The 21,085-nt window shown below is 43.5% G+C and overlaps 2 protein-coding genes across 3 annotated transcripts in view; one reads left to right on the top strand and one right to left on the bottom strand.

Annotated features, from left to right (window-relative positions):
* Positions 1–433: 433 nt before the first annotated feature.
* LOC117966078 (proliferating cell nuclear antigen) lies at positions 434–5,756 on the bottom strand. The gene is made up of 6 exons (XM_034911492.2): positions 5,357–5,756; positions 3,502–3,599; positions 3,225–3,292; positions 2,445–2,639; positions 1,783–1,906; positions 434–1,386 (listed from the first exon to the last, which is right to left on the bottom strand). Exons 1-6 carry the CDS (start codon positions 5,575–5,577, stop codon positions 1,310–1,312), a joined length of 783 nt encoding a protein of 260 aa, XP_034767383.1. The 5' UTR covers positions 5,578–5,756; the 3' UTR covers positions 434–1,309.
* Positions 5,757–7,247: 1,491 nt separating this feature from the next.
* Positions 7,248–21,085, top strand: part of LOC117397933 (solute carrier family 23 member 2) — a 52,481-nt gene continuing 38,643 nt past the window's right edge. The window contains exons 1-3 of one of the 2 annotated variants that reach the window (XM_059008778.1): positions 7,248–7,485; positions 12,751–12,888; positions 14,306–14,562. In XM_059008778.1, the coding sequence (XP_058864761.1) occupies positions 14,467–14,562 (96 nt within the window). In that variant the 5' untranslated portion in view covers positions 7,248–7,485; positions 12,751–12,888; positions 14,306–14,466. The remainder of the gene's footprint in view (positions 7,486–12,750; positions 12,889–14,305; positions 14,563–21,085) is intronic. The other variant, XM_059008779.1, reaches the window with a different exon arrangement.

The following is a 21,085-nucleotide window of genomic DNA, read 5'->3' as shown; positions in this document are numbered from 1 at the left end:
AAGACACTGTGGCAATTCAAAACAGAATATTACAATGACATGCTGCCTCACAGCGCCAGGGTCCTAGGTTCGAATCCGGCCTAGGGTAGTTTGCATGTTCCCACAGTCCAAAGACATGCTGTCCAGGTTGATTGGTCACTCTAAATTGCCCTCTGTGTGAGTGTGTGCGTGTGTGGTGCCCTGTGATGGACTAGTGTCCCGTTCAGGGTGTAGTCTCGCCTTGCGCCCTGTGTATGCCGGGTTAGGCTCCGGCTCACCGCGACCCTGTAAAGGAGTAAGCGGTTAATGATAATGGATGGATGAATGGATATTGGTTTGAGCACTGCCATGACAACAGATATAGTTTTCCCATTCGAGTGTTCCACGGCATCACCAGAATAAATGTTTCAGGCTTGCAAAACACTCCATTTTTTTATTTAAATGTTTATTGGGCTTGAAAATACAAAACAAAAAAAAGGAGAAATTTATATCCTGCATAACAAAATTGGAAAACATATTTACAGAAAAAAAAAAAAAATTATCTACAAGCTGGGACTAAAGCACCCACAAGAAACATCTTCAGAAGTGCTGTCGAAAGCAGACAGCTGAGGAGTCAGTGTCAGGGACCCTGTACACTGGGAAAGCTAGGGGTGAAATGCATTGTGTACTGAGATGCAGGAGCAAAATGAATGAATAGCTGCTTGTATGCAAGTCCAGCAAACGTTTCTTGAATAATCTCAATTTATAAAATCATCACACGTACATTGTCCTCCCCTGTAGATCTCAAATGCCTGATTTCACTAATATCTGTGGACCAGCTAATATTGCTTCAGTTAAAGTGGTCCCACCTGCTCTACATGGTAACACCACCAGCTGGTTTCAGACCCCGATAATCTGGGACTATCCAATGTTAATCTAGGCAGGGGAATCCAGGATCAGTGACATACAGTTTAAGTGCCTTTAAAATGGTAGCAAACACTCATCTGAGCATTTGTGTAGAACACTGGATTCTAAAAACAATTCATTCACAAAGACCACTCACTGTGTTTGCACTTTTTTGAGACTGACTGGTTAGCAACTGGTTTCACAAAAGAACTGGGATGGACTGAAAAGCCTATATATTTCCCCCCCACCCCCACTATGTTCAACATGCCCACGCCATAGAAAACAGGAAGAGTGCAATTCTCATAGTGGATATACTGAGGCATACTGGGTAAGGAAATACTGAGGCATACTGGGGGGGGGGGGGGGATGAATGTACAAGAGACTCCTTTCAATGCTGTTGGGTCACACAGAGGTAACCAGAGCACACACTGCTGCGAGAGCCGGGTTATGACGCCTCCTCGTCGATTTTTGGGGCAAGGTAGTATTTCACATGTCCCATGTCTGCGATCTTGTATTCCACCACTGCAAAACAAGAGATCAAACTGAAATCAATAAAAATAGCAAGAAATTATCAAGATGTATTTTTTTGTGAAAGACAGCGATTCCCATGCATATAATTCCTAACTTCACCAATTCCAGGTTTTACTACCAGCTTGAGTAGCAATCTCAGGTGTGTCTTATTAAACTCATAGTGAAACCAGGAATGGACTGAAGCATCCTGCACGGAGAGTCTTGCCTCCAGCCTGTGCACAAGAATGGATCAAAGCGTCCTGTAGGGAGAGTCTTGCCTCAATCCCTGTGCGCAGGAATGGATCAAAGCGCCCTGCACGGGGAGTCTTGTCTCCATCCCTGTGCGCAGGAATGGATCAAAGTGTCCTGCACGGGGAGTCTTGTCTCCAGCCTGTTCGCAGGTCTTACCCAGGGGTACGTCAGGGGACATGCTCAGGATGACAGTCTTGGACAGAGGCGTGGCCTTGGTGAAGAAGTTCAGGTAGTTGAGCGCGAAGATGAGCTGGACCGGCTCGTTCATCTCGATCGTCACCTGCAGGGAGGAGGAGGAGCGGGGGTCAGGACATGCTCACTGGGACGCTCTGAGCCACAGTCCCTCACCCTTCACTAAACTAAACAAGCCTGTCACTAACGGCAGTAACATGCATGCCCTGCTCCACAGCTGCAAATACAACACGGGACCCATCAGCATGATGAAAAGCAGCAACGCTGCCCTGCTGTCTGTGCACACAAGGGGCAGCTCATTCTATACACAGCACACACACACAGGATTGCGGTCGTCTTGCAGGCTGGTTTCACAGACTCCCTTACCTCAATCAACAGTGGAGACTGTCTGAGACGCCCGCTAAATCGGGGTCTCCGAAACCAGTCCTCAATGACCTAGCCATAATAATTTGACATTAGAATTTTTTTAGATCTATGTTTATATGTGTGTATGCATAAAAAAAGTAAATGGACTTCTTCAGGTGGGAACGCAAGCATTACAATTTGTGGACACACAAAGTGAGACTGGGACACAAACACACACTGGGAACATGGACACAGACTGGGAAGCACACACAGACACTCACAGCCTCCTCCTCTTTGTCCACGTTGCTGGTCTGGGACAGCTTCACGTTGCCCGTGCCCAGCTCCCCGCTGGCGGAGAACTTGACCCCATCCTTGGCGCAGGAGATCATGACGGCGTCTCCGATCTGGGACAGGTCCCGGCAGATCCGCGCAAACTCCCCAGAGGGCATCTTCACCACGCAGCTGTATTCCTGCTCCTGCGGAGGGAGGGGGAAGAGGGAGGGGGTCAGGAAGCACGCAGCAGGGCTCCACACTCGCACACAACGTGCGCGGCAGGATCTGGTTGGGACCTGAAGATTCTTTCAGCTGTAATTCTTTGGGAGCCAACAGGATCATCAGCTGTTACCGGAAACCCTCCTCCTTAGCTGTTTCTTACACAGCTCATCGAACCTCTCATCAGATTCCAAGTGAAATAGAAATATTAAGCCTTTGGTTCTGGAAAGTTTGGAGTCTGTGCCCCAAAGATTTTGGACATTCTGCTGCCCAGCCACACAGATCCACAATCCCTTCACCCAGAGGACTGGCTGCCACTAGAGATGCAACCGTTACTACATTTAGTGATCGCCATGTCTTATTTTATGAGCTTCAATAAATTAATAAACCGATTAGCTCTTTGCTTTTGAATACTAGTTTTCTCAAATGCAGATTGATTAGTACCGGTTTGCTTTTGAATACTAGTGTTCTCAATGCAGATTACTGATTAGTATGCGTCCGATACTCATTCGGGGTAAGTGACTGGTCTGCTGACCAGGTCCAGTTTGAAAGCCTGAACTGGTACTTACTGGGATTCCAAGCTGCTCCACATCCAGGTCCATCAGTTTCATCTCGTAGTCGGACACTTTCTCCTGGTCTGGAAAGAGGGAACACAGAAAATGGCTTTAAACCTGATCCACATTAGACATGTGATCAAGCTCAGGTGTGTCTTATTAAACCCATAGTGAAACCAGGAATGGATCCAACTGCTATGCAATGGGGGTCACATTTCCATCCCTGTCATGCATTGTATAGGTAGTGTGAACAGTGCTGTAAGGTGTGCCTCCCGCCCCGGTATGAACTCACTGATCGTCTCAAACACCAGCGCCAGTGTGTCCGCGTTGTCCTCCGCGCGCAGAGTGATGATGTCTTCATTGCCTGCGCACTTCAGGATCTTGGACATGCTGCAGGGAACACAGGATATGAGAGAGAGAGAGAGAGAGAGAGAGAGAGAGGGTCACGATCTCAGCCAGCTTGTGACTAATTCTACAGCTAGATAACAGAACTAGTGGAAGGAGTTTTTGCAAAAGACAAAAAGGTGCAAACCAAACAGGTTAACGTGTGCAATTTCAGATATTTTTTTCGAAATTGTGCTGGCTTTATTTCACAAGTCTGGTTAAAACACAGTTTGGCCACATTCACAGTTAATTAATTAATTAATTAATTAATTATAATTATTTATTTCTTAGCAGACGCCCTTATCCAGGGCGACTTACAATTGTTACAAGATATCATATTATTTTTACATACAATTCCCCATTTATACAGTTGGGTTTTTACTGGAGCAATCTAAGTAAAGTTCCTTGCTCAAGGGTACAACAGCAGTGTCCTCCACCGGGGATTGAACCCATGACCCTCCGGTCAAGAGTCCAGAGCCCTAACCACTACTCCACACTGCTGCCCTAACACATGCCACTACATGTGTTATATATTTACAGTTCACCAATCTATTTTTGTATGTTCAAGTCAGACAGCGAAGCAGGAGAGTATTTGAGAGAATTTGTTTGATTGAAGTTATTCCGGATCATATATCCCCCCCCCCCCCAGTATCAGCACTAGAGGTTCCTGCATCAGCTGTTTTTCACAAGGACTGGATGACCAGATTTATTTATTTCTCACATTGCAATGCATTGTTACTTATACATTAGTCCTATATCTGTAGTAAAATATCAGAGTAAAATGTACGTGTGTAAACTTGGAATAAAAAGGCACGTACGCGGTCCTTTGCATTTAAAGAAAAAGCACTTTCACCGTTATAAAACATGCTGACACCACCCCCAAGTTCGGGCCCTGTTGCAGTACAGTGCGCACAGACTCAGTGTTTGTGATTTCCCGCCACCAGCGCCCTTTTGTTCCTTTCGCGCCGAAATGACGTAAGACAGCAAGTTTGACTGGCGCCCTTTTCTTTATGCCTGTACAGTTCGGCCGGTGGCAGGAACAAATTGATATCCTCCGCAAGGCGGAAGTCGCAAAATGGATTTTAAAAGGCGCGAATTTGTAAGGCTATCAGAAATACGATTATTTACAAAAGCTTACGTATTTAAAATTGCAGGCGGTTTTCTAGCGCAGTCGGCTCGAGCTTTTGAAAAAGGACCCCACTTCCTGCCTGCATTTGTTACGCAGCTAAAATGAACCACGCAAAACAAACCTGTCCCACACCAAACGCGTTCTTTATACACGTATGATATATTACTGCAATTATAGTTCCCTGTGTTAAACAGAGCAACATCAGCACCACTCTGTTCTGTGCAAAGCATGGGCCGAATACTGCTCTTACTGCTTTGAATGCTCAGACATGTGTGCGTAACTTAAGCCAGCTGAACAAAGCATATATATATAGCACAATTCTAGAAACCGGGACTTAAATCGTCATAATATTGTTATTAATACTAACTTGGGTCACAGAAATAAGACATTAACCACATGCATCCCATTCTCTCCAAAGCAGACTGAACTCCGGCCTTATCTTGCCCCCCCCCCCAGCTCCAGCCCCACCCAGGATTGATTCTCTATCTCCCGCTGTAACAGCACTTGGTCTCCCGGTGCATCAGTCCCCGTAAACCCGCTTCTCCCTCGCCCCAGCCCGGCACCGTGCGTGCACTGCAGCTTGTGCAGGCCCCAGCAGTCAGTGTGTTGTTATTTTCTCCTCACAGCCTCGTACCTGCTCAGATTGACCCCCATGGCCAGGTTGCGGTCGCAGCGGTACGAGTCGAAGCCGTCGCTGCGGAGCGTGAGCTGCACCAGCGAGACGTGAGACGAGTCCATGCTCTGCAGAGAGATGCCGCTGGAGCTGATGTCCCAGCAAGCCTCCGTGATGAGGTCCTTCAGCGCCTCCAAAACCTTCTTCAGGATCGAACCCTGCACCAGCCGAGCCTCGAACATCTTTGCACGGGGTGTAACTTTAAAACTTAACGAGAAATAATAATAATAACAATAATAATAACACTGCCGATCGCGTTATCTGCTGCAGAGGATGAGAAAGTGACTGACTGAGAGGCTCGCGCTGGATTTCTCACTCCCGTCTCCTTCTACTTCTCGCGCCAAAAGAATTGAGCCCGGCGCGCGCGCGCCCTCGTGTTATTTAATGAGTTTCTGACGTCACGGACGCGCCTCCCTTTATGAATGAAACTGTTTCCCTGAGGAGGCCATTTTGGCTCCGGTTGCTCTATAGGTTCTTGTTGGAGGTTAGAGCCAAAATGTCGCCGGTTTCACTACTGTTATACGCCTTGCTGTTGACAGCGGCTGAACAAGGAGGTTTGGAGGGAGGGAGGGAGCGAGAGAGGGAGAGAGAGAGAGAGAGAGAGAGAGAGAGAGAGAGAGAGAGAGAGAGAGAGAGAGAGAGAGAGAGGAGGGAGGGAGGAGGGGAATCAAAAGGCGCCAATTTTTTTATTTTAATTCAATTAATTTTTTTTTTTAAATCGTATATATATACGACAGATGTGCTGCATACAGACTGCACACCAACAGATGTGAAATGTTACAGATTAATAGCTATATAAACGCTTGTGGTAAACTATCTTTGCATTAACGCAAACGGGTGATTATTTTTTTTTCTTTTGACCGCATTAAACGTTTGATTCTACTATGCAGTGGTGATCCTACAGCGCTGCACTACAGTAGTAAACAACCCATAAGAAGCGCTGTCAAATTTATGCTTCAAAAGTACACCACCGTGAACCGACACACTTCTGGTTGGCTTGTCTGCGTTTGGATGAATTCGCCACTAGGTGTCGCCAAATTGAATTCAATGCGCGACGATGGGGTTTAGGGGATTGAACTCATGAAGTGCCCCGTTGTCCTCAATAACTGTGTCATTTTTTGGCGCGTTTTTAACTGGCGTCTACCTGTTATTTAAATGTTCTCTTTCACTATGTTGTTATGATAACCTACTCTAATTTTGTTAACCGCAAAGTCAAGTCCAGGTGTTAATTAATCATGCGTTAGTGTAAAACTACTAGGTTAACCCTATCGGGGACAAAACACATATTACTGTGGGATGTTACGTAGTTATTATTTCTTAGCAGACGCCCTTATCCAGGGCGACTTACAATTGTTACAAGATATCACATTATTTTTACATACAATTACCCATTTATACAGTTGGTTTTTTTTTACTGGAGCAATCTAGGTAAAGTACCTTGCTCAAGGGTACAACAGCAGTGTCCCCCACTGGGGATTGAACCCACGACCCTCCGATCAAGAGTCCAGAGCCCTAACCACTACTCCACACTGCTGCCCAGTTGTGGGGCAGATTAATTAAAAAATGGTTTTATTGGGTCAGCTGCTGTGTGGGGCTGTATTATTATAAAGTCCACTAGATGGCGAAACGTGCAAGGGACGAGGAAAAGAAAAAAAAAAATAAAGACGCCATAGTTTTTTGTTTTAATTTTCAGAGGAAGAGGGTGAGAGGAAAAAATACGTCGCTCACCTTCGGGCGACAAACAAAAAAAAATAGAGGGCGGGCGGATCTCGTGATGCTATCCGGTGGCTCACGGAGGGAGGTGGGCGGTGCACTAAACCCGAGCAACCCGTTATATGAGTGAGCTGCTCCTGCAGTGTCTGTGTAAGCATTCCGCTTCGAGACGCGCACCTCCCTGCGCTGGCTGCACAGTTACTGTGACGCTCGCACGCAGACACGCTCACACAGGCAGTGCTGCTAGTGCGTCGCTGGAGGCTGCATTTCCAAACGCAGGCAGCCTGGCATCATCGTGATAATATTCTCTACAACCATACCGCCAGGCAGGCTGCGGATTGCACAAGCGACTCTTTTGTCGTTGTTGTAGTATACAGGTAAGATGTTTGCTGCTGTAGTGTTTTTATTTGATATTAATGTGTGTTTATATTATTTTAGCTAAAGGGCTCTCGCTGTCTTTGAACAATGGTGAGGCTGTGCGAGTGTTGCAATGTAGCACGGGGAAACGGGCATTGACTTGATCTCATTCTTCAAAAATAAAAGCATACGGGAAAAAAACACAATGCAGAGAAATGCGATGCACTGTGTGCGATTGCGCAAGCAGAGTATATAGGAAACGAAGGCATGTGCCGATTAATTATTTTACATCAGGGTCAACACCACTAGATTATATGTGCACTCTCTTTTTTCCTGTGTTGCTCATTTTAAAAACAATTTGACTAATATATCTATTAATATTATCGAAACGCAGAGTCTAGAGTCTAGACTAGGCTGGATCCCGACCCGATGTGTGCGTGGGTTCGACGCGTGTGTTGTGGTTTTGGACTCGTATTTACAGTACGATTGCTGTGTGGAGGGAGCACGGTTGAATCCCCCCCGCACGTTATTTTGTTTTGCCCACAGCTATGGTATGTGTTTTATAAGCGTGTTATGTCATCTACCTTGATGTAGAATAATACAATGGAGCGCTAGATACGTATTTATATAAATAAACTGTACATAATACGTGTTATATATAAAACAAACATGTGTTATATGTAATATGTATTATATATTTAAGACTACAAGTCCTTCAGCCGGATGGAAAAAAGGAGGGCCGTTTTAAAATTATATATATATATATAGATATATATATATATATAGATATAGATAGATAGATAGATAGATAGATAGATAGATAGATAGATAGATAGATAGATAATGTGTGTATACGTATCTAACGTCCCTTTGTAGTGTTCTTCATAAATGTGTCTGTATACCAAGTCCCTTGTACTGTTTGTAATATGAATTGGCCCTAGTCAGGAAACTGAGTGATATCATTCTGAGATCAGAGTAGATGTAATCGTGTCGTGTAGCCGCTTTGATACGCACTGTGAAAACATTATATAAATTACATCATACTGTACATAACGACCATACACAGCAAAACTCATACCATCAGCATACGGTATGGCGGAAAAGAATGTGGTTCCATGTGTGTGCTGTTAACATGTAAAAGCCGCCCGGTATATAATTCGCATTTTAAAAAAGTAATTTCAAGTTAACTGTGTTTTTTAAACAGCACACTGACGCGACAGAAGGATCAAAGGTCGTTTTTGATTTTATGACTGTTTCATACTGATCCTCTATAGACTTGGCGAGAGAGAAGCGCGGATATTTTTGTCCTAAAAATGGTGAAGTTTATTGTATTTTATAATTCATCACCACATGTCACGCTTTTGACCATCTGTCGTGTTCAGGTGCAGTGCGTAAACTATATTTACAGTGTCTATGTATATATTTATTTAAAGGTGAATGCGGTGGTTTTATTTTAGACCGATATACACTGTAATAAGAAGCGATTACCTAAGCATTATAAAGTACAGGACACGGCATAATAAAACCGGCTTAAACGAAACGGCATTGAGCTGAAACACATGGATTTTGTTTTTATTTGGGAGGGGTGGGGGGGGTCACTAGATTGATTGTCGGGGGGGGGGGTTAAGTTATTGTCAATCTTTACCTTATTATCCTTACCCAGACTAAACTAACACATTTAATTCATGTATGGACCTTGAAACGTTGACTTTTTTTTCGTGGATTTGGTCGGTTTCCAATAAGTTTGCGCAACCGTGTGAGGAGTGTTTTTTTTTTTTATAGTGTATATCATGTATTCTGCAGTATTATGGGTTTTCTTGTTACTGCATCTTGTAAAGCGCTTTGTGATGCTGGTCCGCGATGAAAGGCGCTATATAAAGTAAAGATTGATTGATTGCTTAATTGCCTTTGGTTTCCGGATGTAATTTCTTAATGCTGTAGCACCTGAATATCTGGATATATCCTGCCAGGCAGCAATCGCAAAGACTGTCGGAAATCAAAACAAAGACAGGGAAATCCAGAAAGAGGAAGCTGTAGCTTTAGGTGCTTCCCTCATAGTTTCACAAATTGCTTTCGAAGCGAATCATTTCACGCCTCAACTGGAGGAGGTATCTGTGGCCGCTGGTTTGAGGTGCATTTCTCGTTCGCTTACATTGAAAATAGAAAAAAAAAAATCTGCTGTGTGTCTCCCTGCCCTATTTAATTAGTCTCTGAACGAATGGTGCCGTCATTATATGATCAATTGATCTTACTGTGTGTTGTACACGGCCATCCGGACCAGCACATGCATGGCGACCTGCATATCGTGATATTTATCAGTGTATCCTTACACCCTGAAGGAAATACAGAGGGTGCAAGAACGTTATCTTTCTCTATACTGTTTTTAGTTTGTATCCTATTCCTGGGGTAGCGTTTAGAATTACATTTGCAGGATGTTTCAGTTGCATTCTGGGATACATCCATTCTCCACTCGATAAACCTTATGAAGGCTGCCAACTAACCGCTCAAGGCCTTATGTACTACGCGGTAGATGGCTTGACATGCCCCTTAGTCTGGTTCCTTTGCATAACAATCCTCTATAGAACTCCAGTAATTGCTTCAGATCATTTTACAGCCAGCTAGCAGCTGAAAGACTTCTATACTACACATGCAATCACGTGCTAGGTTCAACGGGACCTTTTGCTACAAAATCCAGTTTGCACAAGAAAAAAGGTGCAGTATTTAAGACCTTGAACAGTTAGCTGTAGCGTCTAATGTATTTCCTAATAAAGTGTGTGAATCCGTCACAAATAGCTGACCAGGATAGGGTTAACTGCCATTGAATATGTTACCTGGAGGTAAAACATGGACTTGTGTTCCGGATTCAGGATCGATTCAGTTGCTTTTGTGTTTGAACAATGCCGGTGTCTAAGAGAGCAGTCAGTCTTGCTTTGTCCTTTTCAGAAGAACCTGAACATGCAGCCAACGCTTGTGTTTAACTTAGGCACTGAAATCCGACCGTTTGTTTTGCAATCGTCACCTTAGCAACATCCCCGGATTTCTGTGGTGTGGTTCACCTGCAGTAGGGCTGGGTATCGGCAGTATCGCGATACGCATCGCGATACGAGGGTCGCCATACGACACATATCGCAAAACAGGAAATGAAGCATGATACAAAATTACAAGTGTCTCATTTGCTTATGCAAATGTTTGCAACAGCATTGGTAAAGCACTTTTGGTCAAGTAAGCTTCACAGCATGTTTTGCTTTTGTTTCCTGTTTATTCTTTTAAAATAAATGTATTTAAAACAAAATTACAAATCAGCGCTGCAGACGAAGTTTTTGCCTTAGGAGCCAATGGCTCACAGGCCGAAAAAAAAGGTAGCCAAATCCAATTGCTAGAGCCACTTCAGGAGTGAGTTGGTTGCTATCATATTCAACTGCTTAAAATACAATAACTTGCTGAGACACTAAAGTGATGCTAAAACAGTAACTTCATGTCTGTACTCACTTGTTGACTCATTCTGCTGAGTGGTTAAATCTTTGCAGCTGAGAACTGAAATGAACTCGGCATGTTTCTAGTTTCAATATTTTGCAAGTGTTGTGTGTAATTGGTGGCCGCACCTGTGATTGTGTACAGTTGTACCGCACGCTGCAGCGCACGTGCTCCGTGTTAGTGAAGTCTGACCGCTTGTAACACAGACGGCTCTTATGATTACATGTTACCGTTTATTTTGTAGTAAAAGCAAGTTTAAATTGGTTCTGCTGTTTACGATACTGCATACTGAATTGACATACTAAACACTCGCTCACGTTTGGTCTCCGTCGCAACTGTTTCATGAAACTGGGGTTACCATATTCTACTGGTGTTAATACAGCACGTATCTGCGCTTCACAAGCATTTGTATTCGGTGAAGTTGTTGTTATTAGTTTATTTATTACCGTCCTTCTCACACTTCAGTTTATTAAAACACGTGATCTGCGTTTTTTCCCCTGTACAGACCGACGTCATGGCGCATTGGTAAATATTGACACGTGCTTTTAAAGGGAGAGGCATGGAACCAATGCGCCTAACCCCGAAAAAACTGCTTACAATTTATTTATTTTTTTGCCACGTTTGCAGACTGGAGCCCTGTAAATATTAATAATAATAATAATAACGACGATGATGATGATGATGATAAAACTAAAGCTTGTTACTGACACACTGTGGCTGATCAAGCTCGTGGTAAAACCAGGAATGGGTGAAACTGCTATGCAACAGGAGTCTTATTCCCAACCCTGGTATATGTGTAGCAGCCCAGCCTAATTTGCTGTTCTCTGCCCAGTCAGGCTGGCATTGGATTTAAATGAATGCCAATCCAGAAATGAGAGAAACATTAATTTTCCCGGCAGCACCGAATATAAAGTTGTTTAGTGCCAGATCTTTCAGGAGTGGTTGTGTAATATCCAATACACAGTGGCTCAGGAACCCCAATTACTGTGTGTGTGTGTGTGTGTGTGTGTGTGTGTGTGTTGTCTTTACGTGCATCTACAGAACTGTTTTTCCCAAATGTCACGCAACTTGGTTACCACCTACAATTGAGAGACTGCGGTGGATACATGCAGGAACCTGTCCATACATCACTCGTGCATTTTCACACGCACGCGCCTTTCAGTTACAGCAGACATGTTTGTTGAAAATGCAATTTACAGTTACAATGCAATTTTGTTCAGTTGCAATTTAGTTACAATTATGCTGCAGCAATTTGAATTAGAATGGCAATTAGAATACAAAGTGGCATGCTTCCTCTCTTTATTCTAAACAACCCAGCAGAAATCGCAGCTACAAACACAGAAATTCACTCTAACTTATTATTTTTTTCTCAATGGGGTCACTAAAAGTGGTTGAAAATACAAGAATGATGATGATAATCGAATGACAAGCATGTGTAATTGAACTGTAATGTGGTGTAATTACAATTTTGCAGGTGTGCCAAGGGTCATTTACAATTACATTGTAATAGCACAATTACATTGTAATAGCAATACCTTCACAATTGCACAATTACAACCATAGTTGACCCCAGTCTGTATATATATACAGGTACATGTGGAAGACTAGCAAGCAAATGCATGATGCCCTCATATGAGGATGCCATATTTTCCCTATATAAGGCAATGGGAAAGACTCCTTTTTTTCAGCTATTTTCAGTATTGTAATGTCTGCTCATTGCAGTGCAGAAGGGCTTCAGCTAACTTTGTATCTGACACCTCCTCCTGCCTGCCAACTATCAGCCAACAGTTATCAGTGTTTTTTATTCAAAGGGATATTTAACTTAAAAGAAGAAGCTGCCAGTTGACGCTGAAAGAACAGAGGCGTTTTAAAGAGCCCCCGAGCTCTCAGAATCCTGCCCAACCTGCAAGGGCATCTGAAAGCAGCCTTCATCTCAACGAGTGTAACCGGTAAGAGCTTTTAAACTTCTGCAGTTTAAAGAAATGAAATAGTACACAGGATGTGATGCCAACCAAAACAGGAAAAAACAAAGTGAATCTAAACCAGAAGAATAATACCACAGCGCGTGATATTCGACACCCGTGCCGAGCTGCTCTTGAAAGCGGGGTGGGAAGAGAAGGAGGTCATTCCTCCTCTATGATGCAACAGTCACGGGGTGCAAGTTATATATCTGGGTTATGAAACTGTTTTCCATCCTGTGCCATCTTCGCTCCAGGCTCCTTGCAGTTTTTTTGTGCAGCGCTGCCCGTGTTTGAACCTCCAATGGGGCCACTTTTTTGCTCTATGAGCTTTGGCTGGACTCAGCGCTGCAGCAGGGAGCAGTATTGAGAGCTGGGACACAGATAAATAAGGACTCATCTCCGGGGATAATGGTCTAGGCTGGAGAATAATGCACTTTGGAGACAGGATTACTGACAGAGAGAGGCACCTGTGTGCATTTAACCTGAAACCCTAATCCTAAAATCCCCTGGTCTGGTATAGCAGGCTTCTAGTAGCTACTAGGTTTCATTACAAAGTAGTGAATTATTTTTTATTTTTCAAAAATGTAAAGTGTATTTATTAAAACATTCTCCAGTAGGCTTATTTTCAACTGTAAGCACTTTTATGAAAAGTAACCCTTCTGGTGATCCCTGCAGGATTGCGGTCATGTTATTATTAAGGATAAGTTCTGATGAATGTTGGGTTGTTGGTTGGTTTTGTTTTTGTGGCGGGGAATGTGCCAAGCTCTGGGGCAAGGCTGGACTCTCCAGACTCCCTTCGTTTTTCATAGCCGTGAGCTGGGTCCTTATATTTGGAATCTCTGTCACGGTGACTGAGCAGTGTGTGATGTCACCGGAGCTCTGACACGTGGCCTGGCTTTGTGACATCACAGCAGGTGTCCCCCTGCGAACAGTTCAAGTTTTGGGGGGGTATTCCAGTGTTTTGCAGCTGGTGTCTTTGGGGAACACGCTCTGAATTAACCGTGCTTTATAATTCTGGTAAATACAGCTAGGCTGGTGTAGGGGTTTGAAAGACATCTCCAATAACTGCGCTCTCTTTATTCTGTGCTGCGGTAACTCCTATGGGTGCAATGGTGTAGTCCAGCTGGAACGTGCATGATGGGGACGCTTGACTTAGCCTGCCTATTATGTTTCTGTATTTGCACCTGTGCTTATTGTTTGTTATTGAATACACAGAGTAACATGTTAATGTGTGTAGTTGTTTTATGTAACTTTTTAGTGTAATTTGTAATTACTGCTGCCTAATTGTAATTGTAATTGACCGCAATAGCATTGTAGTTGCCAATGACAGCAAACAGTCCTGCTGTCGTTGTAATTGACCCCAGGACTGATCTCTAATGTAATGGATTTGTTTTCTCTCCATCAGGGCGTGTTTCCCTCCTGAGAGGTGTGTAGTTCTGGGATCATGTGACAGTGGACTGCCCGGTGACAGGTTTCCTCTTCCAGCAGCAGAGAGAGTGAGGAGGCAGGCAGGGTTCACCCACTCCGTGCCGCTTCGTACCCGAGCTCGGAGAGACGGACTGAGCGATGGGCGTCGGCAAGAACACCAAGTCTGCGGAGGCAGGGGGCGGAGCCGACGGGAAGTACGACGACGAATCGAAACAGTCGGAGTCGTTCTATCCTGTGAGTAAAGACCTCCTTCGCTCCCCCCACTCTCTCCCTGCTCACCTTTATACCTCCCTTCCTCCCTCCAAACCTGCCCTCTCTGTCTTCATCCCTGCCTCGCTCTCGCTCTCGCTCTCTCCCTCCCTGCTGTAATGATGCCTTCTTGTCTTGCTCTGGGCTCGCTCTCGCTCTCATTGCCTCCCTCCCTCCTGTGTCGTTTCTCTAGGTTTGATCTCAGTCTCTCTCCAGTATCACACAACCAATCCTGCTCTTTTTTTAATTTCCTGTACCCTCTTCTCTCCCTCCCACCTGTCCCACTCTCGTTCCTCCCTCCTTCTCTCTCTCTGCCCCTCCTTATCAATTGTTGCTTCTTCTTTTTTTCAATCGTTGCACAATCAAAAACTCAAATAGATTAGGTTGACTACTTTCTATCTTACTTGTGGAGTATTTTATAAAGTTATATATAACAGAGATGGAAATAAGACTCCCATTGCATGGCGCTTTTGGTTTTACTAGGAGTTTAATAAGACACACCTGAGCTTGTTACATAAACACTATGGCTTAACTAGCTTGTATTAAAACCTGGAACGGGTTAAATTGCTATACAATAGGAGTCTTATTTCCATCCCTGTATGAGTATGTATATATGTAGTTCACATCCATGTGTTTCTTTTTTTTAATGTAAAGAATATAGTTTTAAATAACTGAGACAGTACAAGTATGCACTCTGCCTGTGTGTTCTATCTGTGGCACATTTCCAGAATGGGTTCACATGCTGTAAACACTGCGCTCTGTTCCAAATGGGTCAGGGTCACTGCTCTCCTTTCCTACTCCACTTCCTGTGCTTCAGGAAGCACAAGCAGGCCAGCACAGCTGAGCCCAGCTATAGAGAGGAGTGCAGCTGCGGCCATTGTGGCTCTGTGCAGTACAGCATGGAGCATTCAGAGCCAGCATGGCTGACAGTGAAGTGCATTCTGTAACAAACCACACAGCACAGCCTAACTCTATGGGGGAGGGAGGGGCCTTGAATGACTGGCGGGCCCACCAGCCAATCAGGGGAAACCAGCAGTGAATTTAGCAGAAGGAATGTAAAAAATTATAATTTGTACAGTAAAAGCTGTCTAATCCGTCATCACAAGGTGCAGACGACAGGCACTTTAAAAAGTCTGTTCTGCTTCATACAGTATTAGTTCATGGATGTGCCATACCCACATTATACATTATAAACAGGGGTTCATGTAACTGGTACGCAGGTACGCATGTGACCCAATAAAGAAAAATGTGGACTCCCATATTGTTTAAGGCATAGCGTCAGTAAATTTTAACAGGAAAGCGTTTTTCATAAAGGCAGCGAGGGTGCGCACGCGTGCAAGGTGAGCCATACCTGCCTAACCTCCTGGATTTTTCTTAGGATTTTTCTTATTTTTCTTAGTTTTGTCATGATCTCAGGAGGGTTCCAAATTAACTACAGCCCCTTCCTGCTAGCGCTATTGTTGGCTGCTTCAAGTGTTTATTAAAAATAAATGGAGAGTGATAGGTGGAACCACTTCAGTTCATAAGAGCTTTTCTTTTAATGGAACAACCAATGATAGCAGGGCTCTGTAAGCCGTCCAATCAGAGAAGAGGGATGCAGTTACAGGGAGTGGCATTAAGCAAGCTCGCTCACGCTTCGCTTCCCAAACTGAGCGGGGGTGAGACGAGGTGTCGATTTGTTAGAAAGCTGTTACATTTAAATGCGAGTTTCAAAAAAAATATACATTTGACCATTTTTCTTAATGTATATGTTCGCCCTCAGCTATATCCTTATATAAATACCGTCAAGCTAACGTGTTCAAAAACACTAATAAATTGACAAAGTGTTTGGGGTTTTGCTTTTGAATCCCCAGGGTGGCAATAGGGTGGTAGGAGTTTGAAATAAATAGAGAATGCGTGATGGCTTGTTAATTATATTAACCAGCAATCTGGACTTAAACTTTCATAAACTGTTGTTGTGGTCTCTGACATGGCCATCCCAATCGTGTGAACTGCCGGAGGAGGGGGTGGAGATACACAGTGACTTGGATAATGACCCCTAATTTTGGTACCAAATAATTTCTGCTGGTACTTGCATGAGAACCTAATGTTAAGTTATGTGAATCCCTGATTTGTAAACTAGGCAGACAAGACTTGCAAGCCATACCGGTTCCAGAACAGCTTGCAGAGGGGAGCACACCGTTCGTTTCAATGGGGATTTGGTCGGGACCCAAATGTTATGCAGACTTACAGAATGGCAGTTTGTAGACGGGCTGGGTTAGACAGGTTTCATACTGCAATGTTAAGAAGTATTTTAATAGTAGCTTTGGTCTTAACCCTTCGTGGTGCCACAGCCGGGTTCAATTTCACTGTAAAATATGATGCCAGAGTTTAGCCTTCTGTGCTCCCAGACGTTGTTTACTTACCCGTTAGTTTACATTGGGTAGTTTTAGACCCTATCCAGTCTCAAGTCCGGTTATAAATTGGATCAGGTAGTGCGGTTTGTCAGAAGTGTGGATTATGTAATACTGAACTGCATGTTCTGTGTATCCTCCAATATCCCAAAATGCTCTTTTGATGTTTGCTGCATGGACATTGCAAATCCTCCCCACACACCTGCTCTTGGCTTAACCCAAATGGATCGCTCAACAGGGCTAATCGTAACACAAGCCCAAAGAAGCGTATTTTGTAGCATCAAATTCATATATACCGAGCATGAAAAGAAACTTATCACTATTATAACACGTTTTTATATTCGAAAAAAAAAATAAGGTATATAAATGATGGACATTGACGAAATGTTTTTGCTTTCTTTTTAATCACTCGATCATTCATCCTTGACCATGACACGTTTGAGTGACTATGACTGAAGCATATGCACTTAATCACCTAATTAGTGAGACAGTTGATTGGCCGCTGGATATGGAGCGATTTCAGCTGTTGAATTTCAAGCTTGAATAAAAGCAATAAAGAAAATCACAGAAAAAAACAAACAATATGCCACGTCTGTCAAGAGAGCAGCGCCTTCGTGCGATCGGCATGTTGGAGGCTGGACTAGGGCAGCGTGCTGTGGCTCGCTGTCTTGGGTGCTCACAGCCAGCAATTTCAAACCTGGCGAGACGGTATAACCAGACACACTCTGTCAATGACAGGCCACGAACTGGGAGACCAAGAGTCACAACACCTGCCCAAGATCCACAGATCATTTTGCAGCGTCTTTGTGATGTCAATTGTTAATCAGCACAATAAAAAGTCACTACACCTGCTCTAAAATGGAGTTTGTCATTTTTCAATCACATCTAGTGAATTGTATCCAAATATAAGTGATCCGTTTCTTTTGATGCTCAGTATATTTATGGCGTGTTCAAACAGCTGATACAAGCCTGCTGATGGCGAGACCATTGCTGGTCTCTCCATTGCTGTGATACCTTGTGTGTTTAAGAAACAAAGCCAGGACGTGTATGCCAAGAGGCTCTGTCTTCCATCGGCACGGGCTCCAAATTGACGGGGTTGTAAACATAAAATACAGTGCATGGTGGGATACTATCGTATTAAGTCCCGCTGTCCATTGTGCTGCTATGAACTGTAACTGAACTGTTTTAATAGCATCTGTCCGCAGTAATCCTGACCGAACATGAAACGGTACTTCAGTGTGGGCGCTTTAGAGCTGGATTCATGGGTATGGTTCTCAAGATCGGGTATGTAGTGTGGACAGGGCCTTAGCTGCTACCCTCCTAAAAGCTAAAGCGAAACCTCCATCTTCGTGCAGCAGAAGGAGGTTAAGGTATCAACACCATGCTGTTTGGAATTCCTGTTTAAACTCCGGGGAGCAAAACGAAGTTCTAAGTGTGCTGTTTTCACAAATTGTTTGAAATCCTTCGTCCGCGGCAGCAATACAGTAAATGCACCCCAAATGCATACCGCTATACTCTTCAAAATGTTTAAGCAAAATAAAGTATACAAAATCTCGAGTGAACAAACACTGCTTGCTACACCTTAAAATCTCAATTTTAATTGTGTTTTATTATTAAGATGTAATCCTGGACTGAGACTGGAGCATTGTGTTTGATTTCTATTACCCCCCCCCCCCCTCCCCCCCCCTTCCAGACGCACTCTCCCGGCCTCTCACCATCACTGACTCACCAGCACCTGCTCTCTGTGTGGAAAACATCACTAAGCAGGCAGCCCCCTTATTGGAAGATGGAGAGATAAGGAGACCTGGCCTTTCACTACAATAAGCCAGCTCTATTACGCATCTCTCTATCTCTCCCCTGTCTGTTACCACTAAAAATAGATTACAGGTCATTACTCATCACAGACATTCAGGATATATATATATAACAGGGAGAGAAAGGGGAGCAAAGGAAGAGAGAGGGAGGAAAAGGAACATGCAATGCAATGCAGTTTGCTTGTATATAGCGATCTTGAAGCAGGGCATCCCAGGATGCTTTGCAATGAAAACTCAAAGCCATTGGCCATTCAATCCAGCTCAAGAATAAGCCAAAGCAAACTAATCCTGGTTTTAAACTTGATTTGATTCGACTGTGCCAGCGTTCCTGATGTGACTCGGGACGGAGATCCAAAGGCAGGGAGCAGAGCAACTAAAGGTCCACACCCCTCCTGATTTAAACTTCTGAGATCTACATGAAGTTCAGCATTCACTGATCTCAAGGTGTGACCAGGAGCATGAGGTGCAACAGTGCCTGTAAATATAAAGACCCAGAGCCGTGAAGGGTCTTCCAGGCAGTAAGCAGAATGTTAAAATCAATCCTGAATTGAACCGGAAGCCAGCGCAGGACAGAATCGAATTGTATTTTAATGTTCCCAGTATTTTAGATGCATCACCTGGTAGGCTAGTCCGTGCATTTATAATTCTCTGTGTAAAAAAGTGCTTCCTCCCTACTCTTCTAAACATATTTTTACTCTGCTTGCATTTATTCCCTCTCGTTCTTCTCTCTCTGTGCTAAATCTGAAGTCGTGTTTTGGGGTAACTATCTAGACCAATCGGGATTATATAGACTTCAATCAAGTCCACTCTTTTTTTTTTCCTAGGCTGAAGAGATTTAACTATTTTAACCTTTCCTCAAAGTTCATGTGTAGAGAGAGAGAAAATGGAATGCTGCAGAAAATAAAAAGCAGATTAAGGAATTAGCCCAGCAGGGTCACTTGACATTTAGATGTTATTGTAACCCAGTGTTTTTTTTTTCTTTCTGTTCTCTCCCTCACTTTCTTTCTCTCTTCCTTTAATTTAATTACTCAACAAAGTAATTAGTTTAAAAATGCAGCTCAGGCGATTTGATTGCATTTCGCAGAACAGATTTTAGGGGGATGGAGAGAAGAGAAAGTGTTAACATAATCGAGTTTCCTGAACTGTGCTGATGGACAAATCTGTTAAAATGCTGCCTGTGTTTAAAGACGCATCTAACCTGCGCAAGCACAGACGCTGGCTCCTTAAACTGAACATCTGTGTGAAATCAACAGCATATATTCATACCAAAGATCGATGTGGATGGGCTACAGGAGAACATGATCAATCAAGCCATTGACGGGGATGGCAATAAGACTTTGATAGGAACTTGATCAGCCCCACTGTATAGGTAACAAGCTCAGGAATGTCTGATTAAACTCCTAGTAAAACCAGGAATGGATCAAACTGCTCTGCAACGGGAGCCTCATTTCCATCCCTGGGTTACTGCGATTGCTGTGCTGATTGTTAACTCTTTATTGGACAGACATGCGGATGTCATCAGTGCATAAGAGTCCACTTTATCATTTCTAACCTGCTATATTGCTAGAGCCTGTTACTGCTGGAGCATGCCTATTCTATTCTGTTTTTGAATAAGGAAACTAAACATAATAATATAATGAATTGTATGTAGTGTCACTCACTGTACAACGTGATTTCTGTTATTCACAAACCACAAACTGAATGAATAAAATATTAACTTGTTTAAATCAAGCTCTGCCACTGACCTGGCACATGGTAATTTGCACTTTAACAGGAATTAATAGTAACAATAATAATAATAAATTTTATTTTATATAGCACCTTCCATGTACAAACATCACAAAGCACTGTACAGTTCAGTAACAAAGACACGGCAGACATTCATGTTTAGAGATATAAACATTAGGAAATGCTAGTGTATAAAAGTGTGTTTTAAGACGGAATTTAAAAATACCCAAAGTCTCTGAGTCCTTGATCACCCCAGGAAGAGCATTCCACAATCGTGCTGCATGACTGCAGAAAGCTCCGCCACCTGTTGGATGTAGAATAATTCAAAGGTCACAGACCGCAAATTCCATGAAGGGATATATTTGTGCACCAAATCTTTTATATAGCATGGGGCCGATCCCTTTAGGGCTTTATAGGTCATCAACGGAATTTTAAAAACAGTCTGGGACCTGACAGGCAGCCAATGCAAGGATGCCAAAACAGGAGTTCCATGTTCGCAGGATTTAGATTTTGTTAAAAACCGTGCAGCCGAATTCTGAACATACTGCAGCCTGTTGAGAACACTTAGAGACA

This window comes from Acipenser ruthenus, chromosome 37 (assembly GCF_902713425.1).
Source record: "Acipenser ruthenus chromosome 37, fAciRut3.2 maternal haplotype, whole genome shotgun sequence".
NCBI lineage: Eukaryota > Metazoa > Chordata > Actinopteri > Acipenseriformes > Acipenseridae > Acipenser > Acipenser ruthenus.
This window is presented reverse-complemented; position numbering and strand designations above follow the sequence as displayed.

Bases quoted from the DNA above. Each gene is read 5' to 3' on its own strand.
- LOC117966078 (XM_034911492.2), bottom strand. From the start codon at position 5,577: ATGTTCGAGGCTCGGCTGGTGCAGGGTTCGATCCTGAAGAAGGTTTTG. The intron at 3,600-5,356 runs GTACGAGGCTGT...TGTTCCCTGCAG, and splicing joins ATGGGGGTCAATCTGAGCAG to CATGTCCAAGATCCTGAAGT. The intron at 1,387-1,782 runs GTAAGACCTGCG...CTTGTTTTGCAG, and splicing joins GTCCCCTGACGTACCCCTGG to TGGTGGAATACAAGATCGCA.